At 48.5% G+C, this 23,918-nt stretch overlaps 1 protein-coding gene across 1 annotated transcript; it reads right to left on the reverse strand.

Moving 5' to 3' along the window:
- Positions 1–13,185: 13,185 nt before the first annotated feature.
- Positions 13,186–23,130, reverse strand: EREG (epiregulin). The gene is made up of 6 exons (XM_035550576.2): positions 23,109–23,130; positions 22,034–22,096; positions 15,907–15,990; positions 15,314–15,437; positions 14,591–14,737; positions 13,186–13,555 (listed from the first exon to the last, which is right to left on the reverse strand). The coding sequence occupies exons 1-6, from the start codon at positions 23,116–23,118 to the stop codon at positions 13,495–13,497; spliced, it is 489 nt and encodes a 162-aa protein (XP_035406469.2). The 5' UTR covers positions 23,119–23,130; the 3' UTR covers positions 13,186–13,494.
- Positions 23,131–23,918: the final 788 nt, after the last annotated feature.

The following is a 23,918-nucleotide window of genomic DNA, read 5'->3' on the forward strand; positions in this document are numbered from 1 at the left end:
TGCGGTGACAATCAGGGGCACAGGCAGGGACTTGTAGAGGCCGAGTGACACCAGTCCTGCCTGGCCCTGGCAGAGCACACTTGGGCATCGTGTCCTCCAGAAGTGTCCGCGTGCCAACCGCGATCTCATTATTCACTCTCTTTACTTTTGATAAAACTCCAGAGAAATGCGTGAAGGGAAAGGAAGTGGCAGAAATTGCTGCCCATTAATTTTCTTCGCTGACATCAAATGTTTATTTTGTATGGGCGGGCACAGCTGACCTGGGTGTTTGAACATGAGTTATCCTTTCTCATCCATCCAGTTGAGAACAGGTGGAAAAGGGTGATGAGTCAAACCGGAGCAGTGTCTTCTGGGCAGCTCACTAGACTTTCACTTGACTTGTGATCTGCAGATGCCAGTATCTTCTGCTATCAGCAGCTACCTCATAGGCACGGAGAGAGCTTTGAAGTGAGGCATATGTCACTCCAGTTCCTGCTGATGCAAGTCAAGATTGCTGTAATTAAGAGGATGTGGATGCCTAGCCTGGGTTCTTGGTGGGAAGGAAGGGGAAACAATACGGCATTTCTGGAAATCGGTACAAAGGTTCCAGCCTCTGAGATACGCAGGCATTTGGAGGACCATGCAGCCCTGCCATGAAAATCAACAGCAACGTTTCTCCTGAGGTGGTGACAGTCTGGCAGTGCTCGATTCCTTTCCCAGAGACCTAGGTTGAAGCAGGGACTTCATGAGTGAAACCCGTCCAGAAAGGGAATAATTTATGCATGTGTACTGCATCAGCTGCTCACTCCAGGGAAATCTGCCCGGTGGCACGTGTTTTCAGCTGCTCCACGTTTGACTGCAAAATCTTCTGCAGCATGCCTAAAGAATAAAAACAAAAAGGGCAGAATCTACAGGCACCCACAACAACTACGAGCTCTGCGTTTTTCTCTCATTTACATCAATACGAACAAAAAGCAGTCCCCTTGAAAATCCAAGGGGTTCCTTCTCAGCTAAGGGAAACTCTAACAGCTGTGTGCATCCCTGCCTCACCTGATGAAGCACGCAATGGCACTAAGGAGCTTAATGCTACCAAATCACAGCGGTGGGATTTTACACATGCCTTCCACATCTTTCAGGAATGGCCAGCCTGAAATTTGCAGAATGTCCTGGGCCATCTCCCAGCTCCTGATGTTGCCTACTTGCCTGCACTAGGCACAGATGAGCAGGACAGGCCGGGCTCAGATTTGCAATGGTGGCAGGGAACACGTTACAAGTCAGGCTGGGATGAAAGTCCTGCCACACTCTAGGAGGATTTTTGGGAAGCTGCCCGCTGTTAGAGCCCTGCCCCAGGCTCTGACTGGTTAATTTTCCACACAGCATGCACCCAGCAGCTCTCGTTTGACCAAATACAACCTCCAGCGCTCACCCACTCATTTTTATGCAATTTGCAAATGCTCAGGGGCAGATTCTGACCCCAGCGGTAATTGTAAGGGCCTGAAGTGGTGAGCGGGGTGAAGCAATGCTGGATTTACACTAGAACAGGGAGCTGGCCCTCAGCTAACAATCTCGTTCTGTAATACCAGGTCCTCCATGCCGGCGAGCACTGAAACCTGCTGCCCTTTCTTCCATTTCCTCAGGCGATCACATTCCCCAGGACTCTGGGGCTCGTGGTCCTGCCCACGTCCTCCTGGAGGCAGGCTCTCCACGGTACTACAATGCAACACCACCCTCCTGACCCTGCTTCCCTGGCCCCACGGGACCAAGAGGGGACGACATTGTATAGGAATCCCTACAAAAACTGAGGCCGGACCTCTGCTGTTGTAATCTGTGCACTGAGGTACATGGGCAATGTAACTCTGGCCCCTTACCTTGCATATCACACCGTTTCACCTGCACTCTGCACACAGTTGTATATATTCAGAATACCATGTTGCTCTTAGGTGGGCAGAACCACCAGAGTATCTCTCTTCCCCACACAGTTTCTAGGGTTCCAACCCTGCATGGTCCCTAGAGAGGGGGACAGCCATCTTAATGCATTCCAAAGTTGGATGTAGGTCATGTATCGTTTTGCAAGTGCCCCCGACATATTCATTTTAAAAAGAAGAGAAAAAATGTTTAAACTTTTGCACCAAGGTAGCAAAAGCTGCTTGACTGCTGTTCATTAAGGCATGGTGATCTCCCAGCACGACCACAGAACGCACTCATCTCGGAGAATGTGCGTATTTATGTGAGCAGCGTGGCTGTTAGAAGAATGATGTCTACACTTGGGAAAAAATAGGCTTTTTTTTTTTCTTTAGTGTCTTAGAGATTGAGCTGAAAAGACCAGAGCAGAAATCTTCATATTAAAAACCCTCCACAAAACAAACAAACAAGAACAACAACATCCCAAAGTCCTATACTACAATGTGGTGTTTTTAAAAGCTAGAACATGGTTGCCTCTAATGCCTGGAATGTTAGTTATGAGTCTTCTGTTTTCTTCATTCCATACAACTACTGGATGATCGCTTTTTTGGCTTACTGTGATAAAGTGGCTTTCTGTAGGCAAAAGCCCCTATGTAGTTTTTAATTATCCCATGCCCACTGCAGCTTTCTTTTTAAGGACACCGTGTAGTATGGTCAGAGCAAATAGTTAAAGACAAACAATAGTTAAAGACAAACCAGAGCACTGGTTTTAACAGTGCAGGAGCAATCTTTTGTAGGCAAAGTTCCTTGAGGTGGTCCTGTGCAGACGGCGTGGCAACAATTTGGGGTTACATATCAGGCTGCCCTAGGAGGATCTTCTCCACGGAAGTCTGTCTGACCTGAAGTGTGTTGATGCCAATGAAAGTTGCAAAGTGTAGCTTGAATAACTGAGTTTGTTTAGCGGGGTGAATAATATATCCCTCTCCTCACCTTAGTGGCTTGGGTATGAAGTCACTGTGGAGATGCATATCACCTAATTTGAAAGCATGTGAGTAAATTACATGGTACTGCACGTTTTTAGGGATTATCGTCTCATATGAGGACTGGGAACACGTGACAGAAATAGCGTCATGTTTTTCTTTCATATTGCATGTTATTTCCAACAGTGTTCAGAGCAGCAGAGAAATAAAGTACACGTGAGAATTGCTTGGGAATTTTCTCCTGGAAGTGCAGGGAAAGTTGTAGCTTTTTAATTTATAATCTTCCTCACACAATGTTTTTTTCAATTTGGTTTGTAATTTTGGATGGCTGGTGAGGAAAATGGATGCACACAGGTGAACAGAGCGTGGAGAAAAGACTTCACCTAGCTGTGAGCTGCTAGAATTGGGAGCTGCAGCAACCTGGTCAAATCCCTTCAGCCAAGAAGGGGTCTCTCCCATCCAAAGTGAACGCGTTTTGTCCCAGCATCTTTACAAAGATGCATCAGGCCCATGCCATGACAAAGGGGCTGTCGTTTCTTTGCTGCTTGCCCATTTCTCATCTCTGCTGCATACATCGGTTTGTTGGCGTGTGACTCGGTCCCCTTAGGAAAGCTCTCAGGAGGAGTCAAACTCAAGTCCTATCTTCCGGTGTGAGAAACAAACGGAGATTTTAGAAATAAACGCATGGAAAGCCCTTTGCCTCGCTGTTGGAGGGACCCTTTACTGCAAGCCCAACTTGTGTGCAGGTTTGCTTTGCTTTTGCTTCCTGCAGTGCAGGAAGAGCAGAGTGCAGGGTTGTTGCTGTAGCGAAACTCATCATATTTCCCTCGATCTGAATGGATTTCTCTCTGAATCATCCTACTCCCAGGAAGAGGATGACATCTGGCACTGTCTTGCCACAGCTGAGTTTTTGCCACTGGTGCATCAGGAGGTGAATTTTCTTTACCTACCTGAAGTCATCTGGTATGTGAAGAAACAATGAATCACAAAGAGAAGCCTAAAGCAATTAGAAATTCCTTTCCTCTCACCTTTGCCAAAGCTAGATTTTTCCCCAGAACAAAGCCCGGGCAAGCCTTCCTACGCACAACAATGATTACGTAGATCACTCTGGATTTTGTTTTTTTCACAGGCCATGAGTAAGCAAAGAAGTTGAAGAGAACACTGTATTTCATGGGCATGTTTGTTATGCTTCCTTGGAAATCCCATTGTTAGCTAGTAGTACCTGCATTTGGCTACAAGTCCCGTGCCCTCCTGACGTCGGCTGCCTTTAATTAATTGTACTAGCAAATAAACATGAAATGTGACAAACTACAAATGCGCCACCGGACTAAGTCAGCCCTAGCAATTTGGGTGGTCATTTCACCATGATGAAGTGGGACCAGTGAGCGAGTGCCTTGTGATGCTGCTTCCAGCCTCACGTGTCCATCTGTCAGTGAAACCTGTGCACCTCGTGCACCTTCCTCCTCGCGTGTTGTGTCTGTCCCCAGCAGGCTGGAATGTGGAGCCAAAGCTTTCCCAGGAGAGGACTGCTGAGACACACCACATGAGTAAGGTCTTGTTTGCATAAAGATTACATACTCATGCTGTGAAGAAGGTTTCCTAAGCACAGTCTCATTTCCTTCTGCAAGTAACTTTGCCTTTATGTAGGAAAAAAAAATATTCTTGAAGTCCTTGGACGGAAACCTGTTTACATTGGCATGCTACAAAACTGTCCTCTTGGCATGTTTGGGTTCTCCTGGTCTGACTGCATGGGGACACACTGCTCTGAAGGAAAACCGAGTCTCCACGGTGAGTGGGGTTCATGTCTTGTACTCACACAGGCTGTGCTTTGCTCACAAAAAGTCTCATTCCACTCAAATTCAAATTGACCAATGCGCAAGCATATGCATCGCTTCCTCCTGTCCCTGTGGGCTACACCCAAGAGGTTTCAGTGGGAACACGTCTGCATCCAGTGGGGAAGGAGGGACCTGGAGGTACCAAATGCACCACTGAGCACTGAGCTTTGGTCTCCACCAAAGGCTTTCCCTGAAATGTAGAGCTCAGCTCTGTTCCTTTGCCATGGTAATAGGTAACTCACCTACACTGTGGGAAATGAACTGGTTTCAGATGAATGCAGGAGCTGGTATGGGAGAGCAGGAGCTGAGAGGAGATGCCGGTGGTGAAAGGGATTAGTGTCAAAATCAGCTTTCTGGCAAAGAAAGAGATCTTTGTCTCCGTTCCCTCCCACCTGGGTTATGTTGATCCGAATTACAGAAGGGCAGGATGGATTTACCCATTTAATGTAACAGGATTTGTCCCCTGCTCTGCCCAATGTCTTCTGAAACCTTCATTTGAGATTTACCTGCTTCGCTGATACTGAACGATGTCTTTCGTTCTTAACTCCAGAAGGTTATTCCCAAGCTTGCTCAAGTTGCATGGAATTAACACGTTTCTAAAGAAAGAGAGAGAGAAAATGTAATGTGTTTGACTAAATTTAAATTATTTTAAGATTTAAATAAATACTATTTTAACATGCATGAAACAGGTCACTGCAGCCAGAAAGCCATTTTTCCCCACATTAGTAGATTAGTGGCAAATAAAATTAAAGGCACTTAAAAGAAAGAGCTGAGCTGGAAAAAATGAATCATAGAATCATAGAATATCCTGAGTTTGAAGGGACCCATATGCACAAAACTTTGAAAACTCAGAAATGGCCATACAGTTTCAATTCAAGAGTCATGTTTCAAGCATCCTGACCCACATGAATGCCAAATGCTTCATTTTGTAGGTGTTACATGTGGCACTTAAAGTGACATGGTAGGTAAACACTTTAAAAGTTTTGGAGGAAACTGAAAGGAAGAGAAGCCAGGCCGCTTGGGGCCCTGTGGACCTACAGCAACAAGTGGCCTCGCACTCCAATTTAGGAATGCCTATGCAAAAGCAAGTTTCACCCAAGCTCTATCCCATTCCTGCTGCTAGCTGGAGAGTCAGTATATTCCCAGCGTGCGCCCGCACAGCAGAGCTGTCACGCCTGTGCCATTAGCCCCGCTGTGGATGTGGCTCTCATTTCCAAAGTCCAAGCTGGGCTTGTGAGGATTTTTGGACTGATGGGGCTTTGCTGGTCAGTCCGCTGATAGGCAGCATGTGCTCATCTCACCATCCATGTGCATTATGGCATTGCTGAAGTGGCTGTCCCTTGTCAGCAATCCCATGAGCCAGACCTTTGGTGCAGCGAGAGGGGCACCAAGGCAGCCTCTCCACTGCCCCTGAGCTCCGGTGTGTGAAACGGAGACTCCCTGCTGTCCTGCAGGTGAAAATCCACAAGGGAGGCAGACAGGTAAGGCATCACTTCACCAGTAAACAGAGGAGACTCCGAGGGAAAGCTTTTTCTGACACAGCTCCGCACCCAGTGCAAAGAGAGCCACAAACTGCACACACACCATTTCCTTGCCACCCACGGCTGCCAAATTACCACCACGGCAATCACAGATCTCTCCGTCCTGGGTGGCCGCTGGTGGGCTAAGTGCATCACAGCTGAGCTCAGTGCCAAATCCTTGGGAGGACGCAATGACTCTTGCATTCTCAGACCGTGAGCTCGAGCGGTTCGTTTTGAAGTTGATGAATTTGCAGGAAGGGCGGCTTTGGGGTGAATAAAATCCATCATTCCATTTGGCATGGCTTCCAGACTCTGCCAAAGACAGGCCTAGTTTCAAGGTACCTGTGGCCATGAAGGACGAGACTGACTAAATGCCCTTGGTGGCTGCACAGCTCTCCAGAGGCTGCTGCTTGCCCTGGGTTTGGAAAGAAAGGAAGACTTTGCTGGTAAATGTCAGGAAACTGAGCCTTACAGTAATGATTAACCACACCGAGGACAGCGTGCACAAGGAACGGTGAGAACCTTCTTGGAGATGTGGTTTGTGCCTTTCGGATCAGGACAGACCAAAGCCGCGTGTCTGCCTCTATGGAGAAGTCTGACTTTCCAACCTCGATTTTTATTCCCAAAGAGGACATTACACTGAAATTGCATAAGTATTTTTTCCTTGGGGGGGTCAGCAATGCTGCAAGCTTTGCGTTAAGAAAACTCTGAAACTCTTAATTTCTATGTTTTTCAGTGCATACAAAAAATATGTTTTTTGTAAGCTCAGAATGTTCTCCACCAGCTGGGGCACAAAATGCTTCTTTTCCCCAGGAGACTTCTGAATGTTGCTTCCTTCTGCCAGATAACTCCTAGTGTCAGGACGGGGCAGGGAGACTGCGCTCCCACCCTCTGCACGATGCCCCACGCAAAAAATTGGGGATGTGGAAGTGGGAGATGCAGTCCTCGAGGTGACCACTAGGCGGGAATGAAACCAATGGCAGAAGATTCATGTGGCACTGACCTGTACAGGAATACTGACTAATGAAGGGTTTTTTTTTCTTTCTTTGCTTGATTTGAGATCATTGGAACAAAAAAGCTTGGGTGAGTTGAAAAAAAAAAAAAAAGTTTTAAACAGTGCTGAACTGGCTGAAATAGCCCAGTCCAGTGACCCTAGTGGAAAGGAAACTAAGTAAATAGATTAATTTGCTGGGAGAAGAAACAGTCCCAAGTCAGAAAGATTTCACTTGCAGAACTCATATTTTCCACCAGAAAAATCCTTCTGATGGACCTGCTCCCAGCAAACTTGACTGCAGAGCGGGAGCACGCAGCTCCACGTGAGGAGCGGCCGACGGGCCCAGCTACGTCACCACCTGCAGGGGGATGTCCCTGCTCAAGCAGCGGCCGAGGAGGAATGAAGTGAGTCAGGCCAAAGTCACAGCCCAAGCAGAGCAGTCACCGCACCACTGAGCGGGCGCAGGCAGCCCTGGCTGTCCCAGCAGAGCCTTCCAGCTGCTGATGGTTGGGTTGGGACCACCCTTGGCTGCGGTATTCTTGTCCCATTTCAAAAGACAAATGTGATATTAAAGAGAAGGAGAGGAGCCAGGGCTCTTGGAGCAGGTTTGGGAAGGGTTTGTGAGCATCTCTTGCAGAGCTCCCCTGAAAATGATGGTTTGCACTCACTCTGCCTGGGTTTTCCTGCTGATTTAAAGCCCATCTGATCCTCCAGTAGCTGACCTGATTTGTCTGACCTTGCTCAGACAAATGCCCCCATCCTCCTGGCAAGCTTTCTAGAGAAAAACAGTTTTCTGAAACTTGCTGCATCTTGCTCCACTGTTTTACAAAGCTTGTTACTGGCATGGGTGGGCTGAGCATGCGAACCTCTTGAATGTTTGGGAAGCCAAAGGTGCATTGATTTTGGGAGGTACTGGGTCCTCCTGTTTGCGGCTGACTTCAACATTGTGTTCTTTTTGCTATCACAAGTCTCACCATCTTTTCTTGCCCTCATCTAAACTCTTCAGTTTGGTTTCCATTGCCTCCCTCTCAGAAGTGACCTGACATGGGTATCCTGATGGAGATCCATCTCCCACTACCTATTCTTCTCTCCTAAATTAAGCCCTATTTCCCCTCCCCTACTGCCTAAGTGACAGCCGTCCTGGGAGAGGCAGCTGAACTGGCTTTTCTTCCTCATTCATGTGGCTTGTACAACTGCCTCAGCTCCCCGTTATAATGAAGGGCATTGACAACCAGCCTGAAAAACCGGAACAGAAAGAGGACCACAGGACCACTGGGGACCACTGGCAAAGGTTCACAGACCAGCGGTGAAATTGAGGCTGCTGCTGGGTCACTATTGCATCTCCTCTCCTGAATTCCTGCTGGGTTTTCCTATCAAGACTTCGACGCCCTCTGATGACTGGGTCAGAAAATCAAACTGGCATCCAGCGGGGTAGGGCAGAGAAGTTTCTCAATATTTTTTGATCAATTGTTGTAATCTCCCAGTTTGCTGGGAAAGCTTTTAATCATACAGGGTGGAATTATATAATGGGAGTGCTGGAGTAATTTAGGTTTGGTACTAGCTTTATTAAAATAATAATAATTATTTGTGCAAGACCAAACTTCCACCTTTACTGATGGAGCACCTTCCTTCCTTGCTTGCTTCCTTCCTTCATCCCTTTCATCCACCTTTTCTTCCCTCCTTCCATGTGTTCATCTGTCCATCCATCCATCCATCTGTCCACCCATCCTTTCTTCGTCACAAACAAGAAGGATGGCTGCTACTGACCCAGCCTGGCTCTGCAATGAGTGCATGATTTGTAAGTCTTTCCAGCCCTTTTCACCTCCCCTCCTCCCTGTGCCCCAAATCTGGCCTTCTCACGAGCAGCACCAAGCTGCTCTGCGCAATCTCAGACTTGCCTCAGTGGAGACTAGAACCAGTTGTCCAAACATCCTCCGCCTCCGTGATGTAACCCAAGATCGTCAGGGAGGCTTCCTCCAGCTCTCAGCAAGCTCGTGGCATTACTGGTTGACGCACTCCAAGGAAACCCGTCGAGGGGGACACATGACTCACAGAGGCTTGAGATTGCCAAAGCACCTCTAGTGACATTACCACGAAGCACGCAACAGGCAAGGCGGCAGCCGGACAGAGAAAGGTCAGCCTCCTGAGCTCGGTGCGTCGCCGTGTCGTCTGTTGTGTGGGCCATGGGGGATGAGTGCGCTATGGCAGTGACCACGGGCACTGTGGCTACGACGGTTCCAGGTTTAGTAACAGCAGGCACACAACAGATGCTGAAAAACCTTCCCCCTTGAGAAGTGATAAGTGAAGGACGGCTTAATTTGCTGTGCCTGCTCCCACTGTGATCTCTCGGCAGCTTTGTGCCTGGCTGCTGATGCTCTTACTAAAGCTACTATGCTCCCTCTTACTAAAAAATAAGGACAGATGTTATGACCGGGGGAAATATTAACATAAGTAACTTTTGCACAAAAGTGAAGCATTTTGGAGAGTTCACAGTACTTCAGAAAAGCACTGTCCTTCTACAGAGCGCCAACACAAGAGTTGTTGCTGTTTTTATAGATCTGACAGCACGGGACTTGAAAGCAAGCGTCAGTCGTCCTTTGCCTGAATCTCAAGAGGCTGGAATGGGTTTCGGGTAGGAGATACAGATGTGTGGGCAAGAATCACACAGCAGGGATACTGACAGGGCAGGTCTGAGATGGGATAGGTCTTAAAATGACAGGGAGATGTCAAACAGAGCTGATGGGAGCTGTGGGTGCTCAGCGCTCTAGAGAGCTCCTGCCAAAAGCATCTCATGAAAAAACTGCACAGTGACATGGTGGTGGCCCTGAGGACATCGGGATGCTACAGTATCGGCTGGGTCTCGCCACTATCAATCTCTAGTTTGCATCCCCACCTGTTCCATGCACTTTCTCTGCCGTGATGCAGCCGGACATGGGGACTGGAGAACTTCCCTGGCAGGATACAAAGCTGTTTGGCAAGAAGGGCTTGCGCAGGGCAGCCCAGGGGGCATGCTGCAGGCGCTCTCACCAGCAGAGACAGCCAAAGGTGTCTCTGAAAGCGGGCAGTGAGGGTGAAGAAGAGCTGCACCAGAGGGATGGAGGTGGTGCCAGCAGAAACCATGGAAGGAATGAGGGAGGTTCACTCTCTGAGAGAAATTACCTGGGGTGTGTCATCAGGACCCGGCTGTGTGGTTGCTGGACTGGCAATCTAAGTCCAGCCGGCAAGCTGTTGAGGTGGCAGGCTGGTATGTGGCCCCAAGCTTTTCAGTTGCTCAATCATATGCAGGAGTGAGAAAAATACCGGGTCTGGAAGGGCTGCTATGGGCTGGGATTAAGATGAGCAACAGGGTAGGTGGAGAAAACCCAAGCCAAACTAAAACAGTCAGCTAAATCTAAGATGTAGGAAAAAAAAAATCCTGCCTAAGTCTGAAACTGGACTATTTCTCTCAAATTTCCCTGACCCAGAAAGCCAAAGGCAGGGTAATCCTCATGCTGCTGCTGTCACTGCAGTTTAAAACTTGTGTGATTGCAGCAATGGAGGGCTGCAGAGGAAAGAAGCATCTTCTGGTACTGAAGTTGCTCATGTCCAGAGGGGCTGGCAGAGAGCAGCTGGGAGACCTACGGAGAGCAAGGCAGGGAATAATTTAAAGCCTTTCAGACTTGAGCTTTGCTAATAGCACCTCAAATACACGGGGTCATCGTTTACAAAAGGTTAGCTGAGCGGTTGGAATCTCTGTGATGCCCCAAGAGGAGCAGCAAGGGCAGTGTGTGGGAGTTGGAGCAAAGCTTCTGGGTTGAGCCTTGCCGCGGAGTCCAGGAACAGTTTCTGGAGGATGAACAGAGACCGGCCAGAGCGGTTCACAGCCAAGCCGGGAAGCCTGAGGTGGAAACAAAGATGTGTCACCATTCTAACTGGGTCACAGCAGGAACGGCAGAAGGCTCCAAGAATTGATTTTTGCCCCATCTTCCCAGTGGAGAAGGCCATGCTAGCGCCAGGCTGTGGCTGGGGTTGCCATTCACTGTCACCAGTCACCCGGCAGAACAGGTTCCTCTGTGACAACTGGATTACAGGAGAAGGAGAGAGGAAGTGAAAAGCTGAAGAGCAGCTAATAAGGGCCCTGTGACACTGGGCCCAATTAGCAGGGATTGACCAACAGTCCCCTTCTAACTGGATGCCAGGGAAAATTCAGTACCGTCTAGCCCCAGAAGCTGGTGGTACGTCTGCCAGAGAGGGACCCCAAGTGCAGGTACATGAGAAGGTCTACAGTGAACAAAGCACATGGTGAGGAGCACAGGAATTGCCGCAGTGCCAGGCCACAACACTGCAACCAGAGCTCACATGCAGTGCCTTTGAACGTCTGGGCCCTCCTGCTGCATGCTGCCGGAGCTATCTGTCGTGAGTAACGTCAGTCTGTGCTCAGATCACACCTTTGCTTTGCTCAGTAGACATCCTTCCTCCTCCTCACCTCATGCTCTCGCCTTCGGGGCAGCTTGGGGAAGAGAAGAGCGATGGAAATGGGCAGAATCTGGGCAGAGCTATCTCACTGCAGCCCCAGTCTGCCCGACCACACCTGTGCTGCGCTTGGTGCTTCTAAGCGGGAAGATAACAGGGAAAGTAAATCAAAGTCAGGATGCGAGTACCAAGCCAGGGAAGAAGCAGAGCTATCATTTCAAGTGACTCATCTTTTCCAAAGGAAAGGGTGTAGGCCACATGGCCAGGGGCAAAGCACTTGGGCAAACCTGTCCCACCTTGCCTCCCACTGCTAGCTCCAAGGGTCTTCCTTGCACCACTACTTGCCCAAAGCCTTGGTATAATTGGCCTCCTTTTGCCCGTTTGCTGCACATGTGCATGGAAGAGCTCCCAAGTTTCTTTTCGTGGCAAGTCAGAGACAAGATGATAGAGAGATAGGGTGATACTAAGCAGATTGAAGCACTGTTACCTTCAACATGCAGCAGAAAACCAAGGAAGGTAAGTTCTGGTGATCCCCCCTTTCACTTGTTTGATCTTGAGAGCACTTCAGACAGGATGATACTTGAAGGAGATGGAGAACGAGCCAGGTTAGTCCTCCACAATGGTCTCTGCCTGACTGATCCGGAAGATTTTGCAATTTGCTGGGCAAGCATCACTTCTCCTTACAGACACGGGAGCTTCTGCAATAGCACTCTCACTTTGTGATGTCTCAGGTCCCACCAGCTTCCTTACCAAGATCCTGTTGCACACCCACAAACATCAAGCAACACAGACCAATGCAGTACACAAAGACCTCTGGCAAAGACCAGGAATGGTGTCAAGGTTGCACTTGTCTCACGTATTCTTGAAGTGTGAGAAGTGGTGGGGTTAACGTGGATGATTCAGATTTTGCAAGACCCCTTCCTGTTCACAGCAAGCGCAACGCTGGGTGCAGCTAAACCCAGCAGGCTGTTCTGTCATTATTTCAGGCCAGCAAAATATCTGCATGGAGCACAAACTTGCAAGCTTTCCTTTCCCCTGCTCACAGCTTTACAACAGACACTGTAGCAAAAACACTATGGGGAGGACTCCAGTGCTGGTACTGCTTCTGCAGGAGCTTTCTTCCTGTAGCTAGATTCATACACAGATTTGCAGTGTGCTACTCTGTTCAGCTGTGGAGGCTGATTAACTTGAAACGCCACTGTTGTAATCCAGGACATATCCAACACAACTTTACTGAACATAGGGATGAGTCCAGATCCATGCTGCTGTCACACAGCCTGGATAAGCAGGGCTAGGAGCTGCACTGTTCCTTTAAGTCTTCCTTCAGTTTTGCTGGCTAATAGCTATGTTTGTTGGAACTAAGGTGCGTTGGTACATTGTTTTGAAAACAATGATTTGTCCATCCAAAATGAACTGCTGGAGCTTCAAACATCCTGCTCAACCAAGCCAAGCCAAGCCAAGCTTCACTTCGATGAAAACACAGAGACATTTTGACTTTGTCTAGAACTTTTATTTCAAGGAGTAAAATTGTTTTGAACATATTCACAAGAATAAATATAAAATTACTCTTCAGAGTAAGACCACTTTTTACAAAAATATATCTCTATCGCATAGAACCACTTACGTGGGGTTCTCATTAAGAAATATTTCATAAAAAAATAAAACACTGAAAATAAAATGCTTGACCTATACTGATTGGATCACCAAACAATTGAAATTTGTAAAATGATATAAATATTGTAAATATTGTTAATAAAAATAACATTTAAATAGATGGGAAGACTCTGAGTCCGTCCAGATGAACAGAACACTGTAGGAAGCGATTGTTTCTTCTACAGGGCACCGACCTCCTTGTATTCACTGGTGTTTGTATGTCTCCTCTTGTTTCGGTACCTGAAAGTAAAGAAGAGAAACATCAGTTCTGGAAGAAGAGAAACATCAGTTCTGGAAAGCCAGTGACTTCTGGAAAGCCAAATGACTTTTTGGGGAGTGAGGGTGGGGAAGGAGGAAGAAAAAAGAAAAAACTCTACATGACCTCCTTGTGCTTGTTTCAACTCTAGCAGCTAGGCTTTGTCTGTGCTTATTTCTGGGTCTGAGATAACTTGCAGGCAGAGTCTCATTTCTCAACTTGTCCCTGACGATTTCACATCTGCATTAAAGTCTTGCTGCTGGCAGTAGGCTCATCTTTGTGAAATCCTGCTGGATCCTTGCCTGCAATAGGGCTGAGTACCCTAACCAGCTAGGCCATCTTCTGTTTGATATGACGTGCCATGGAGTCTTCAGATGGGGAAGAGTTGTTACGGCAGTTACCATCTAGCTATCAGACCTGTGAAGCTGAGATCTCCCTTGGGGGGTTGTTCCACCTTCTTGGCTCTCTAACAGCAGCTTACCATTAGTTATGAGCATGAAGAACAATTCTTGATGCTTTTGTGTCTGTTAGTGGAGAAGACTGCTGTCCTGCGTGGTAAAGCTGATAAGGCAATGCTTGCGATATGGCACAGTCACCACAACAACATGGCAGATAACAAGTTGGCTAATATTAATCCAACTGCTCTTCAGTTCCTGCTGACTGGGGAAATGGCATTACCAACAAGAGCAGCTAGAGTTTTCTGTTCCTTGTCTGTTCTCTCCTTTACCTCAATGTACCCTCTCCAAGACAGATATGAACTAAACTACACAATTCTCCAACAGGGTCAAAGAGCATCTGCAGGTACTTTTGCCTAAGCATGACTTCGCCTTCAGTTTGGGGTATGCTGTGCAGTCATCACACTGCTATTTTGGTTCATGCTAGCAGGTCTGCTTATCAGACTATCTCCACGCAATCAAGTGAGCCTAAGTATCTCAAGTCCAGCTGGAGGCCCTCGGTGGCTATCTTATCATACACACAACAGACTTGCCTTCCTTAGCCATGTAGATGACGTCTCTTACCTTCTGCAGATGTAGTAGCTTGCAATGGAGATGGCGATGAGGAAAAGCAGAATTAGGATGACTGTCAGTGCTACATACTCCGTGCTGAGGGGTTGTCTGACAAGTTCTGAATGCACACAACGGACACCAGAGAAACCGACATCACACCTGAGGATAAGAGAGGCAGAATTAAGAGAAATCGCCACGGGATTACATTTTAGCATTCCACAAAGCACGCTATACCACTGGCTTGTTTCCTCAGGGACAAGCAATTTCAACTTAGACAACTGAAGCCCGCATGGTTTTAGGAATAGATGCACATCATTCAAGTAAGTGAGAAACACCCTTAAAAATGCCTAGAAGGTCTTTCTTTTTTAGACTGAATCAAAGGAGAGACCTTGCTGCTTTGCCTGACATCTGGATCTCACACTACTGTAACTACAGATGAACAACAGGAGGCAGAGCAGAATGAGTGTACCATGTTTAAGGTGGGTTGGTGACTAATTTCAGGTGTCTAAGACTGTCAATCTGGTTTCACTGCTGCCAACACACATACTTAATGCTTGCTTAAATCCAACTGAGGTCTGTTATAGATATACTGCGCTTTTTTCAGTTCTTGTAAGCATTTCAATGCCTTGCTGGGTTGGTGGTCCAGCTAAGTGTCAGCAAGATCAAAGACCACGTGCAGCTCATCTCAAATCCCACCTCAGAGAGGCTGCAGGACATGCTGCACTCTGTCCATACCTGCAGTAGTGCTCATCCAAGTCCACTATGTACACGCACTGTCCATGGAAGCAGTAATCTTTCATTTCAGGCTTGCATCTGGTTATCCCAACTTGAGCCACACGAGGACTGTTCTCCGTTTGGACTGTGGAGAGATTTGGTTAGCATCTCATCAGCCTTATTTTCCCTTTCAGTTTCCCAAACAATGTGCAAGCTTTACAAATAAAACTAACAGCCTAGCTACCAACCAAGCTGTAACTCAGTAGGCACTGAAGCAGGTGAGCCTTTTGAATAAGGCGAGGATTTTCCCACGTTAGAGTTACATCGACTCTCCCCTTACAAGTTCCACATTACCTATTTCTGCTTTTATAGAGGTATTATCATCTAAGACACAGATCTTAGTCTGAAAAGGTAGTTTTAAGGAAATATAGGCTATAAGATGGCTCCCGCTCAACAGGAGTGAACACTTTGCGGGATGCTGGAAATGTGATTCAACAGTAAGCTATTTGCAGAGTCAAAGTGATTTCCAAGGGTGGCTCGGTGAGGTCACCAGCCTGAGGAAGATGGGAACCGAAGACTTGTAGCTTGCAAAGAGAGCTGTGCAGTAGACTTACTTAGTGCTGTTGTGCAGTTTTCCATTTCACCTGGTTCACATAATGGGATCACTGTTGTGCCCATGACTGCTTGCAATAGGTAACCTACGAAAGAATGAAGAGTTAACATTAGATTCTTGTTGAGTATAGTTAAGCTTAGGTGTGACAATCCTGCATTCATTGCAGAAGTTCCTTTGGTGATCAAAATAGAGAACACCTTGAGTCACAGCAGTCCCTGGGGAGAGGATTTCCCAGGACTCAACAAGTCAGCCTGGCTGTTGACTCAGCACACTGGGTCCATGCTTACCCAGGCTCAGCACCCTTCCGCTGGCTTCAGAGACCACATACCGCTTGAGGTCGGCTTAACACAAAAGCTACTATTTTGCAGGAGCGAGCTTCCTCAGCCCTCTACTTGCTGTAACCAGCTTGAAAGGGTGGCCAGCTCCTGCACTAACACTCACTCTTGTGCTCACTTGCAAAAAGATAACGAGATACCTAACCCTCTTTGTCTGGTCACTGGGTCTGAGATGTATTGACCAGCACATGGATCCTGGACCAGTGTCACTCATCTCAGGAACACCCCAGCAGAAAATGGGTCCACTTCTGTCCTTCCTTCACCATCCACAAAAAAGCAAGAACTGCACCTTTCAAGCAGGTTTGATGTGGGTACCAGACACACTGTGAGACTGCACCAGGCAGGCTGAGGAGTCTTGCTGCCAGAGCAGCGGCTGCACTCCCCTGGGGAGCAGGGGCCCTTGTTCCCTTCTCCCACAGATGCATATTATAAAGCATTCTGACACCTTTCGGGGTATCTAGTGCTGCACAAGGCCAGCTTTCATGTATTCTGTAAGTCAAATGAACATTTCCAACGAGGATTGGAAGGCCAGCAAACGCACTTGTAGCTTCATGGCTAGCCCACGAGGAACAGTCAATGTTTGCGCCCCAGCTGGCCATAAAATCCACTTGGCGAACACTCCTGTTGTGGTCATAAACTAACCTGCTCATGAACTGTTTAGTCATCAGCCCCATTCCACAGAAGTCTGTAATTTGTGTCTTTGGGCTGTTTGCCTCTATTAACTTGTCAGGTCATGCATGGCTAATGGAGGGAGTGTGCCTTCATAATTTCTTGATCACTCTAATTCAACTCCAGTTATTAGAAAGTTTCATTACATCTCAGTGTTAAATCTAGCAGCAATTTATGAATTTCCTGCAATTCATCCATTTCTGGGTGATTAGTAAGGTTTCCTTTCAGATTTAGTTCAGTTAGATACAAGAACAGCAGGAACATCTACCTTACAGAGACAGGGGTTTTTTGTTTTGCTTTAAACATGAATCCTTCTCCCTTCATCCCTCTCCATGACATGTCTTGCCAAGCTAATGAGCCAGGTTTCCACCAAGCTTTAGAGGAAAAGACAAAGATGAGGTCCACCACAGCAAGAGCCATGGAAACAGAGCAATGATACGGGACTCGTATCGGAGACTGCGCCAGAGACATCTGCTCCTGCTAGCATGACTCAGCAGGACATGCCTTTCACTCCAATGGGGCAGGACCAGAAAGTTTACTTTCAGGGTGGGATTTTTTTATTATTATTATTGTGTTTTTTTTTCGTACAGCATCTTGTGTTCAGTATAGATTTCATCAGAATCAGCAGTTTAACACTTCTGTAAGAACAACAGAAAATTCAAGTGCTCGAAAGACAAGTGCATCAGCTGACAGACCACAGCAGCTCAGTTACAGCTAGAACAGCAGGCTGAGAGTTTTGACCAGGGACCTGGAGTCCCAAATGATGCTGAGAAAAGAAGATTTACCAAGTCTTCTTCCCAGGAACTAAAGGGACATTTCAGGGGTGCTCCATGGCCTTAGCTGCTCCCTCAGTAGGGAGCACCTGTGGCGCAGGACAGCCCCATCCCAAAAGCAATGCTGTGCTTTTGGAAGAAGGGATGCTGAAATCCTGAGACTGGCAAAAGTACCCTGAGCCTCTCTCCTATTACCCACGTCCTGCTGCTTTTGTCTCTGTGTGATGTGCTGTGGCAGGATTTGGTCTGGGGGGCCACCTGATTACGATGAACATCAAGTAAGCCAAAAAATGCTAGGTGTACCTGAGACATCCACTTCTATCACAGATAGTTAAGTAGATGGATTCATTAACTGAAGATCTCCTTTAGCCTACACAACTTGTCTTTCAGCTTGCATTCTTCCTTGATCTCTGAGCAATCTGAGCAGCTGCTTTTTTGTCTAAAATTCTCAGTTTGACAGACACCAGACCCTGGCTTCTGCATTTGACAAACTCCAACCCAGGTACACTTAAGAGGCAGCTCAGCTCTTCTCTTTGCTGCAGAAAGAGGCACTGCTTTCCAGCTGGACCTGTCCCTACAGAGGAAATGCCTGACACCTGTAAGGGACAGATTAAAACACACCTGCTCATGCAAAGCCCAACAAAAGCTTGCACCACTCCTGCCGTGCACAACCACTGATAGCCTCCTCCACCTGACTGCAGGCACACAGAGCAGAGAGGCTGGAGCACAGGCGTGGATATTTGCTGACACTCAGCAGTATTTTCGGCATGCGGGCAAAGTTCTTCCTGGTCTGCACTGTTACATTTTGCCCTTTCCCCCATGCACATATTTTCCCTCTGACATCACTGGGAGGGGGATCCTGCAGGAGGATAAGGGATCCACATGGTGCATGGGCAGAGGAAAACCTTTCCCTGAATACTTATCAAGTGATGTATATCAAACACAGGACCTGGGAGAGGTAGTTTTATTTTTATTCCTTTGCTGTTCACTAAGCAAATACTCTACGGGGTACAAGATAAGAGTAATGAGATTGTTGGTATTCATTTATGCTTCACGAGAATGCGAGTGCCACACGGCCAGCACACAAGCGCAGTACCTTGGCTGGCACCACAGGTATCACTCTATGAGTAGCTCTGACAGCAGCAGCTGTTCCTCAACTGGGAATATTGCTGCTGCTTTCATCCTTCAAGGAAGGACCAGGATGGAGAATAAGGGACAGAGACCGGCTGCCTCAGCTTCCTGCAGCCTTCGTCAGAGATGACATGCAAGGGCTAATTATCAGTTCAGCCACTCAAAGCCAGCTATAGTTTCCAGTCGCAGGCTGAGTGCTAAGGATGAAGGATGTACATACAGGATAAACCTAACTGAGAACCTTTACAAGATTTATACCCACTTTAAAGGCAAGTTGTTAGGTATCTGAGAGGTGTTGGGTCCCACCATCATTTGAGTTACTTTGCCTGTCCCTGAGATCACAAGTCACACACCAACTCACCTGAACAAGACTTCCTGATGCTATTTCACATTTGGCAGCAACATGGTCCCTGTGGTACAGAGACAGTGCCTACACTTTTAACTCGGGTTGCACTTCCAAATTGACGCCAAGCATAGCAACGCACCTGGTGGATCTCAGCCCATTTTAACTCTAGGGACAGACTGAGCTGGATCCCCATCACCTGATTTCACACACCCAAAGCATGTCAGACCGTCTAGGGCTCTCTTTGCATAGAATAAGCAGAAAACACTGGAAGAAACATTGAAGCTAGCCAATCTGTCCCACTGGCTTTGTGAGCATCACCACTACCACCATTTAACTCTAGTGCATAACCTTTCCTGTCTCTGCAGCTAACCTCCCTGCCTAGCCACCGATGTTTGCAGGCCATCCCAGACCAAGTGAGCCCCTCTACAAATAATGGCCAGGTGGGTGGTTGTGTTCCAGATGAGGACCACAGAAATGCAGGGTTAGCCATGGAAGCTCTGCTAACAGCTTGCTCTTATTCAAGATTTGGTTGTGCAACCTTGCTCACATCAACCACAGCGTCTCCGGAGTTCAGGTTATCCATGTATGCTGGGCATGTTTCCTCAGAAAGGGGAAGCAGTCATTTGAGATCCTTTTAACCACCTCAGAGTGATGCATCTCATTGTTGCACTCAGGATACAACACCTGGCTTCTGCCTGGTGCTTCAGGTGGGATGTATCCGGTGCTAGTTGTCTGACCGTACCCAGCAAAACAGGTGCCAGACACTCCTCTTCCTGAGATGAGACATACAGGCTGTACAGGTTGCTCTTCTCACCCATGTGAAAAGAGATGATGCTAATAGCTCTTTCCACCCCCCACCCCTCTGTGGTCTGCCTTACTTTGGCCAGTTCTTTATATGGAGGCACCAAACGTGATGGTACTGAGAGCGATGCAAATAAACTACCCCTAGGGCAACAGACTGAAGCACCCGTGCATGTTTCTGGGAAGCACTGCCTGCATTTCTCCATCTTGCATTTTGTACCCCCGAGCGCAGAATTGCAGACTCAAAGTTGGGGACGCCCAGGGCCAGGCCAGAGCAGCTCTAAAGCAGCCCTGGCAACACCAGCCTGCACAGAAGGACTGTCGCTCCTAAACTGCTGCGGGCCCACACAATCATCTTCAACATTATGCCAGCACTTAAACAGAGATAATGCAGATAATTACTTATTGTGTGCACCCAATCATCTTAGTGCTGCTTCCACCCCCGTGGAGACCTGCACAACAGTGATCTTCTTCACATGCTACCCCTGTTCCTGCACCACTCTGCTTTCTACCATGAGCATGGGGCAGAGCTCCCTATGCTGCAGAAGCAGAAATTCATTATTTCTCCCCACCAGACACATCAGCCACTGATGTTTTCACATCTCCAGACTCAGCAACCTTTGTGTTGAGCCCACCTGCCCATGGCCAAACATGACACAGTAAACCGTAAGGCTGGCAGCTCCTGAAACTCATGAGCGTGGAGATGTGAGGCTTGACTGGGCATTACAGCGACTGCAAGGAGACCTTGGGCAAGTTCTTGCCCGGGGCTCCCACATTAACTCACGGAAAAGGCAGGGCCAGGACTCAGCTCCATCACTGCCACCTCCTCCCTGGCTGGCACAGTGCCACAGCTCCCCAGGGACAAGTGCCAGCTCTCTCCTGCCACTGCCTTTCTGCTGTGATAGCCCAGATACAAAGCTGACGAGTGCCACTTGAGTTAGGCTTCAGCCTTTGAGTGGCGAACCTCTCGAGTCTGGCATAACGTCAGCTACAGACAGACTTCCCAGCTTTACTGACCTGGGACGGAAGGGCAGTAAAGTGCTCATAACAGTTGCTATGAGGCCATCTAGCTGTGACTAATCTGTCCCTTACTATTAGATTTTGTACCTGTCCCGGAAATAAATAAATCTGTACACAAATCCATGAAGACATACCAGTTCCTTCCAGTGCTAGTTTTGTGCGAAGCATGGCTGAGTCACAGGCTAGAAGACGTTTAACCTGCTGTCACTGAAAGTAAGATGTTATGCTGCAGCAGCTGATCTGTAAGCCCTTATGGAAATACCTGGCTAAGATGACAGAAACTCATGCTACAGTGGGTTTAGCAGATAGGGAACACCTGTCCCAAAAAAGAGGTCTTGGGAACTGAGCTTCCCCATCACCTGAGACCCCGAGCCCAGCACTGCCAGTGTGAGAACATGCCCTGTCATTAAAGCAGTGTGTGAGGGCTCCAGGTCGCTGTCCTGCCTCCAACAACTGCTGCCCACATACTTTGAGTCACCTCAAAGGGCCAGCTACACACAGTCCCTGCCTGTCTCTGCCAGCACCCGGGCTCTGGGGCTCTTGATGCTCTCAGGACACGCATGTTCAGTTTGGACTGTCAGCTAGCTTATGCGATGCGAGAGGAACACGCGCCCAGTAGAGAGGTGGAGAAGTATCAAGCCACGGGAGGCCACGACCTGTTCTGTTAGCAGAAGGAAGCCTCTGCTGCTGTGAGGATTCACCAGCTGAACTCTCCCAGAGCATAGCCTGGGTGAAGGCAGCAGGGCAGGACAAGGTGACAGACCAGCTCCTTCTGCTTTGGCCAGGGCTGCGCTGCAGGCTGAGCAGGGGAGGAGAACAGACATAGAGCAAGCAAAACAATGCCCTGCTACAGCACAGTGCCCTGACAGCGAGACCTGCACGCTCCGCTCCTCAGCCCGTGTACACCCGGCCCTGCCTGCCGCTTTGCCTCGGGGAACAAACACGCTGGCTTTACCTCAAGACAAGTTTCGCCCTGCGTGTGGGCAGAGGTCCTCCAGCAGCAAGCGACTGCCCCAGCCCCGCGAGCCAGCACCCGTTCCTGCCGGCACTCACCGAGGAAGAGCAGCAGACTGCGGGCCCGCAGGCGGCTGGCGTCCATCGCCCTCATGTCGCCGGCTGGAAGAGGAGGAGATGAAGAAGAGATGATGAAGAGGAGAAGAGAGGAAGGCAGTGGCAGGGAGCGCTGTGGCGGCGGCCGCGCCGCCAGGGCCCTTTATGGGGCTGTGGGAGAGGCGGGGCGGAGTGGTGATGAAACTCTGGCCAAGCTCCGGGCAGGTGCTCGCCCGGCCTCGCTTCCTGCCCCGCCGCACCCGCACCGGGCGGGACGGGGCCCTCCCCTCCTGTCCCCCCACTGTGCCCGGTGGCGATGCCCCGAGGGCAGGCAGGGGGCATCCCCAGCCCTGCTGTGGGGCAGGCAGGACAAGGCTGGCAGGGCAAATTCCTCCAGCTCTTGGCTGCCGTCCGGATACACGTGCCTGGGTTATCCTTATTTTAGCAAACATTGCTGTGTACGGCTCTTGTGGCCATAAAACCACTGGGTGCCTTAGAGCAAACAGGCCAAGGCGCTGGCGCCCACGGCTCACTGCGCAGCGGTGGCACTGCTGCTGGCCGCTCGCGCTTAATTTATCAGTGCCAGGAGCAATGGTGTGAGACTGGGTGGGAGTGGGGTGGATGCTGAGCAGAGAGCTGCCCGGGGGCCCTGCCTGCGTGGGGGGCTGTGGCATGGCCCCCATCACTACTTGCATGTAAAGCAAGAAAACAGAGCAGGGCAGGCAGCTGGAAGGCTACCCCCTCCTTCCTCATCTCCCATCAGTTCCCAAGTGACCCTCAGCCCACGTGAGCCTCAGGGCTAGGGGCAGAAAGGGTCTATTAAGTTACAGCACAGGCCACAGGAATGCCAGCACCTCACCCCGCACCTCGACAGGCCGTGACGGGCTCAAGGTCAGCAGGTGCTTATGCTGCGGTGCCCCCCCAGCCCAACTGGGTACCAACAGGTCCTTTGGTTCTTTAGGCAGGACCCTTGACTAGTCAGCACTTGGTTGTTGTTGGTTTTTTAATCCTTTCATGCATCCTGTTGAAGCCCATGCACTCTATGACTAGGTTAAGCAAGACCTCGTTCTGCACTTACATCCCATCATCAGACAGTCGACGGTCACATCCACCCCCACATCCTTCTGTACACGCTTACCTGAAATATCAAATGCGGCTTCTCTGAAGAAGCTGCTCAGCAACAGTGGATATTTCTTTTCCTTTTAAAGCAAAAACCTTCTTCCTCTGCCTTACCTTTTTGCAGCACCAAAAAAGTCAAGGTGATACCCAATTTATTGCAGAACTGATAAGCATATCTCATAGCGTAAGGAATTTGAGTATTCATAGCAAGGTGCAGTTTTAATAGCTGATAACTCAAGTATTCATAGTTTGCCTACTTTACAAGTGGTTGTTGATATAAGAGAGTTAACTATAGAAGATACTGCAGAATATGACACAATCTATCTCCGTGTTCAGATTCCAGTTCTGAGCAATAAACAATTAATTCAGGCAGTTTGGGAATAGACCTGGTACTTACAGATCACATTCCTGCTTACTTAGGCAACGTTTTCTCAGATCTACGGAACTGTGGAGATGCTGAAATGAAAAAGATCAATGTGTTACCATTGAACTACGTCAGCACAGTCAAATTATGCAAATGGTGGGAGAGTTGGCAGGATCCATGAAACTAAAAGCAGCATGCCAGCAGTGCATACACTCTGGTACTCCATGAGAAAGCAGGACATGATTTAATCTGAAACTTTTTCTGAGTCCATTTTTCTCCCTCTAGCATTATGGTCATGGCTTACCCCCATACAATCACTTTACTACCTTGAGGTTAGCAGATAGTAGCTTTTCTGATGCCACATGACTGTTTTTGTTGCTTTAATTCGGGCTGATCCCCCTTATT

The sequence above is a fragment of the Cygnus atratus genome, chromosome 4 (assembly GCF_013377495.2).
Source record: "Cygnus atratus isolate AKBS03 ecotype Queensland, Australia chromosome 4, CAtr_DNAZoo_HiC_assembly, whole genome shotgun sequence".
NCBI classification, from domain to species: domain Eukaryota; kingdom Metazoa; phylum Chordata; class Aves; order Anseriformes; family Anatidae; genus Cygnus; species Cygnus atratus.

Bases quoted from the DNA above. Each gene is read 5' to 3' on its own strand.
- EREG (XM_035550576.2), bottom strand. The intron at 15,438-15,906 runs GTAAGTCTACTG...ATCTCTCCACAG, and splicing joins AAACTGCACAACAGCACTAA to TCCAAACGGAGAACAGTCCT. The intron at 13,556-14,590 runs GTAAGAGACGTC...CTTTACTTTCAG, and splicing joins AGCTACTACATCTGCAGAAG to GTACCGAAACAAGAGGAGAC.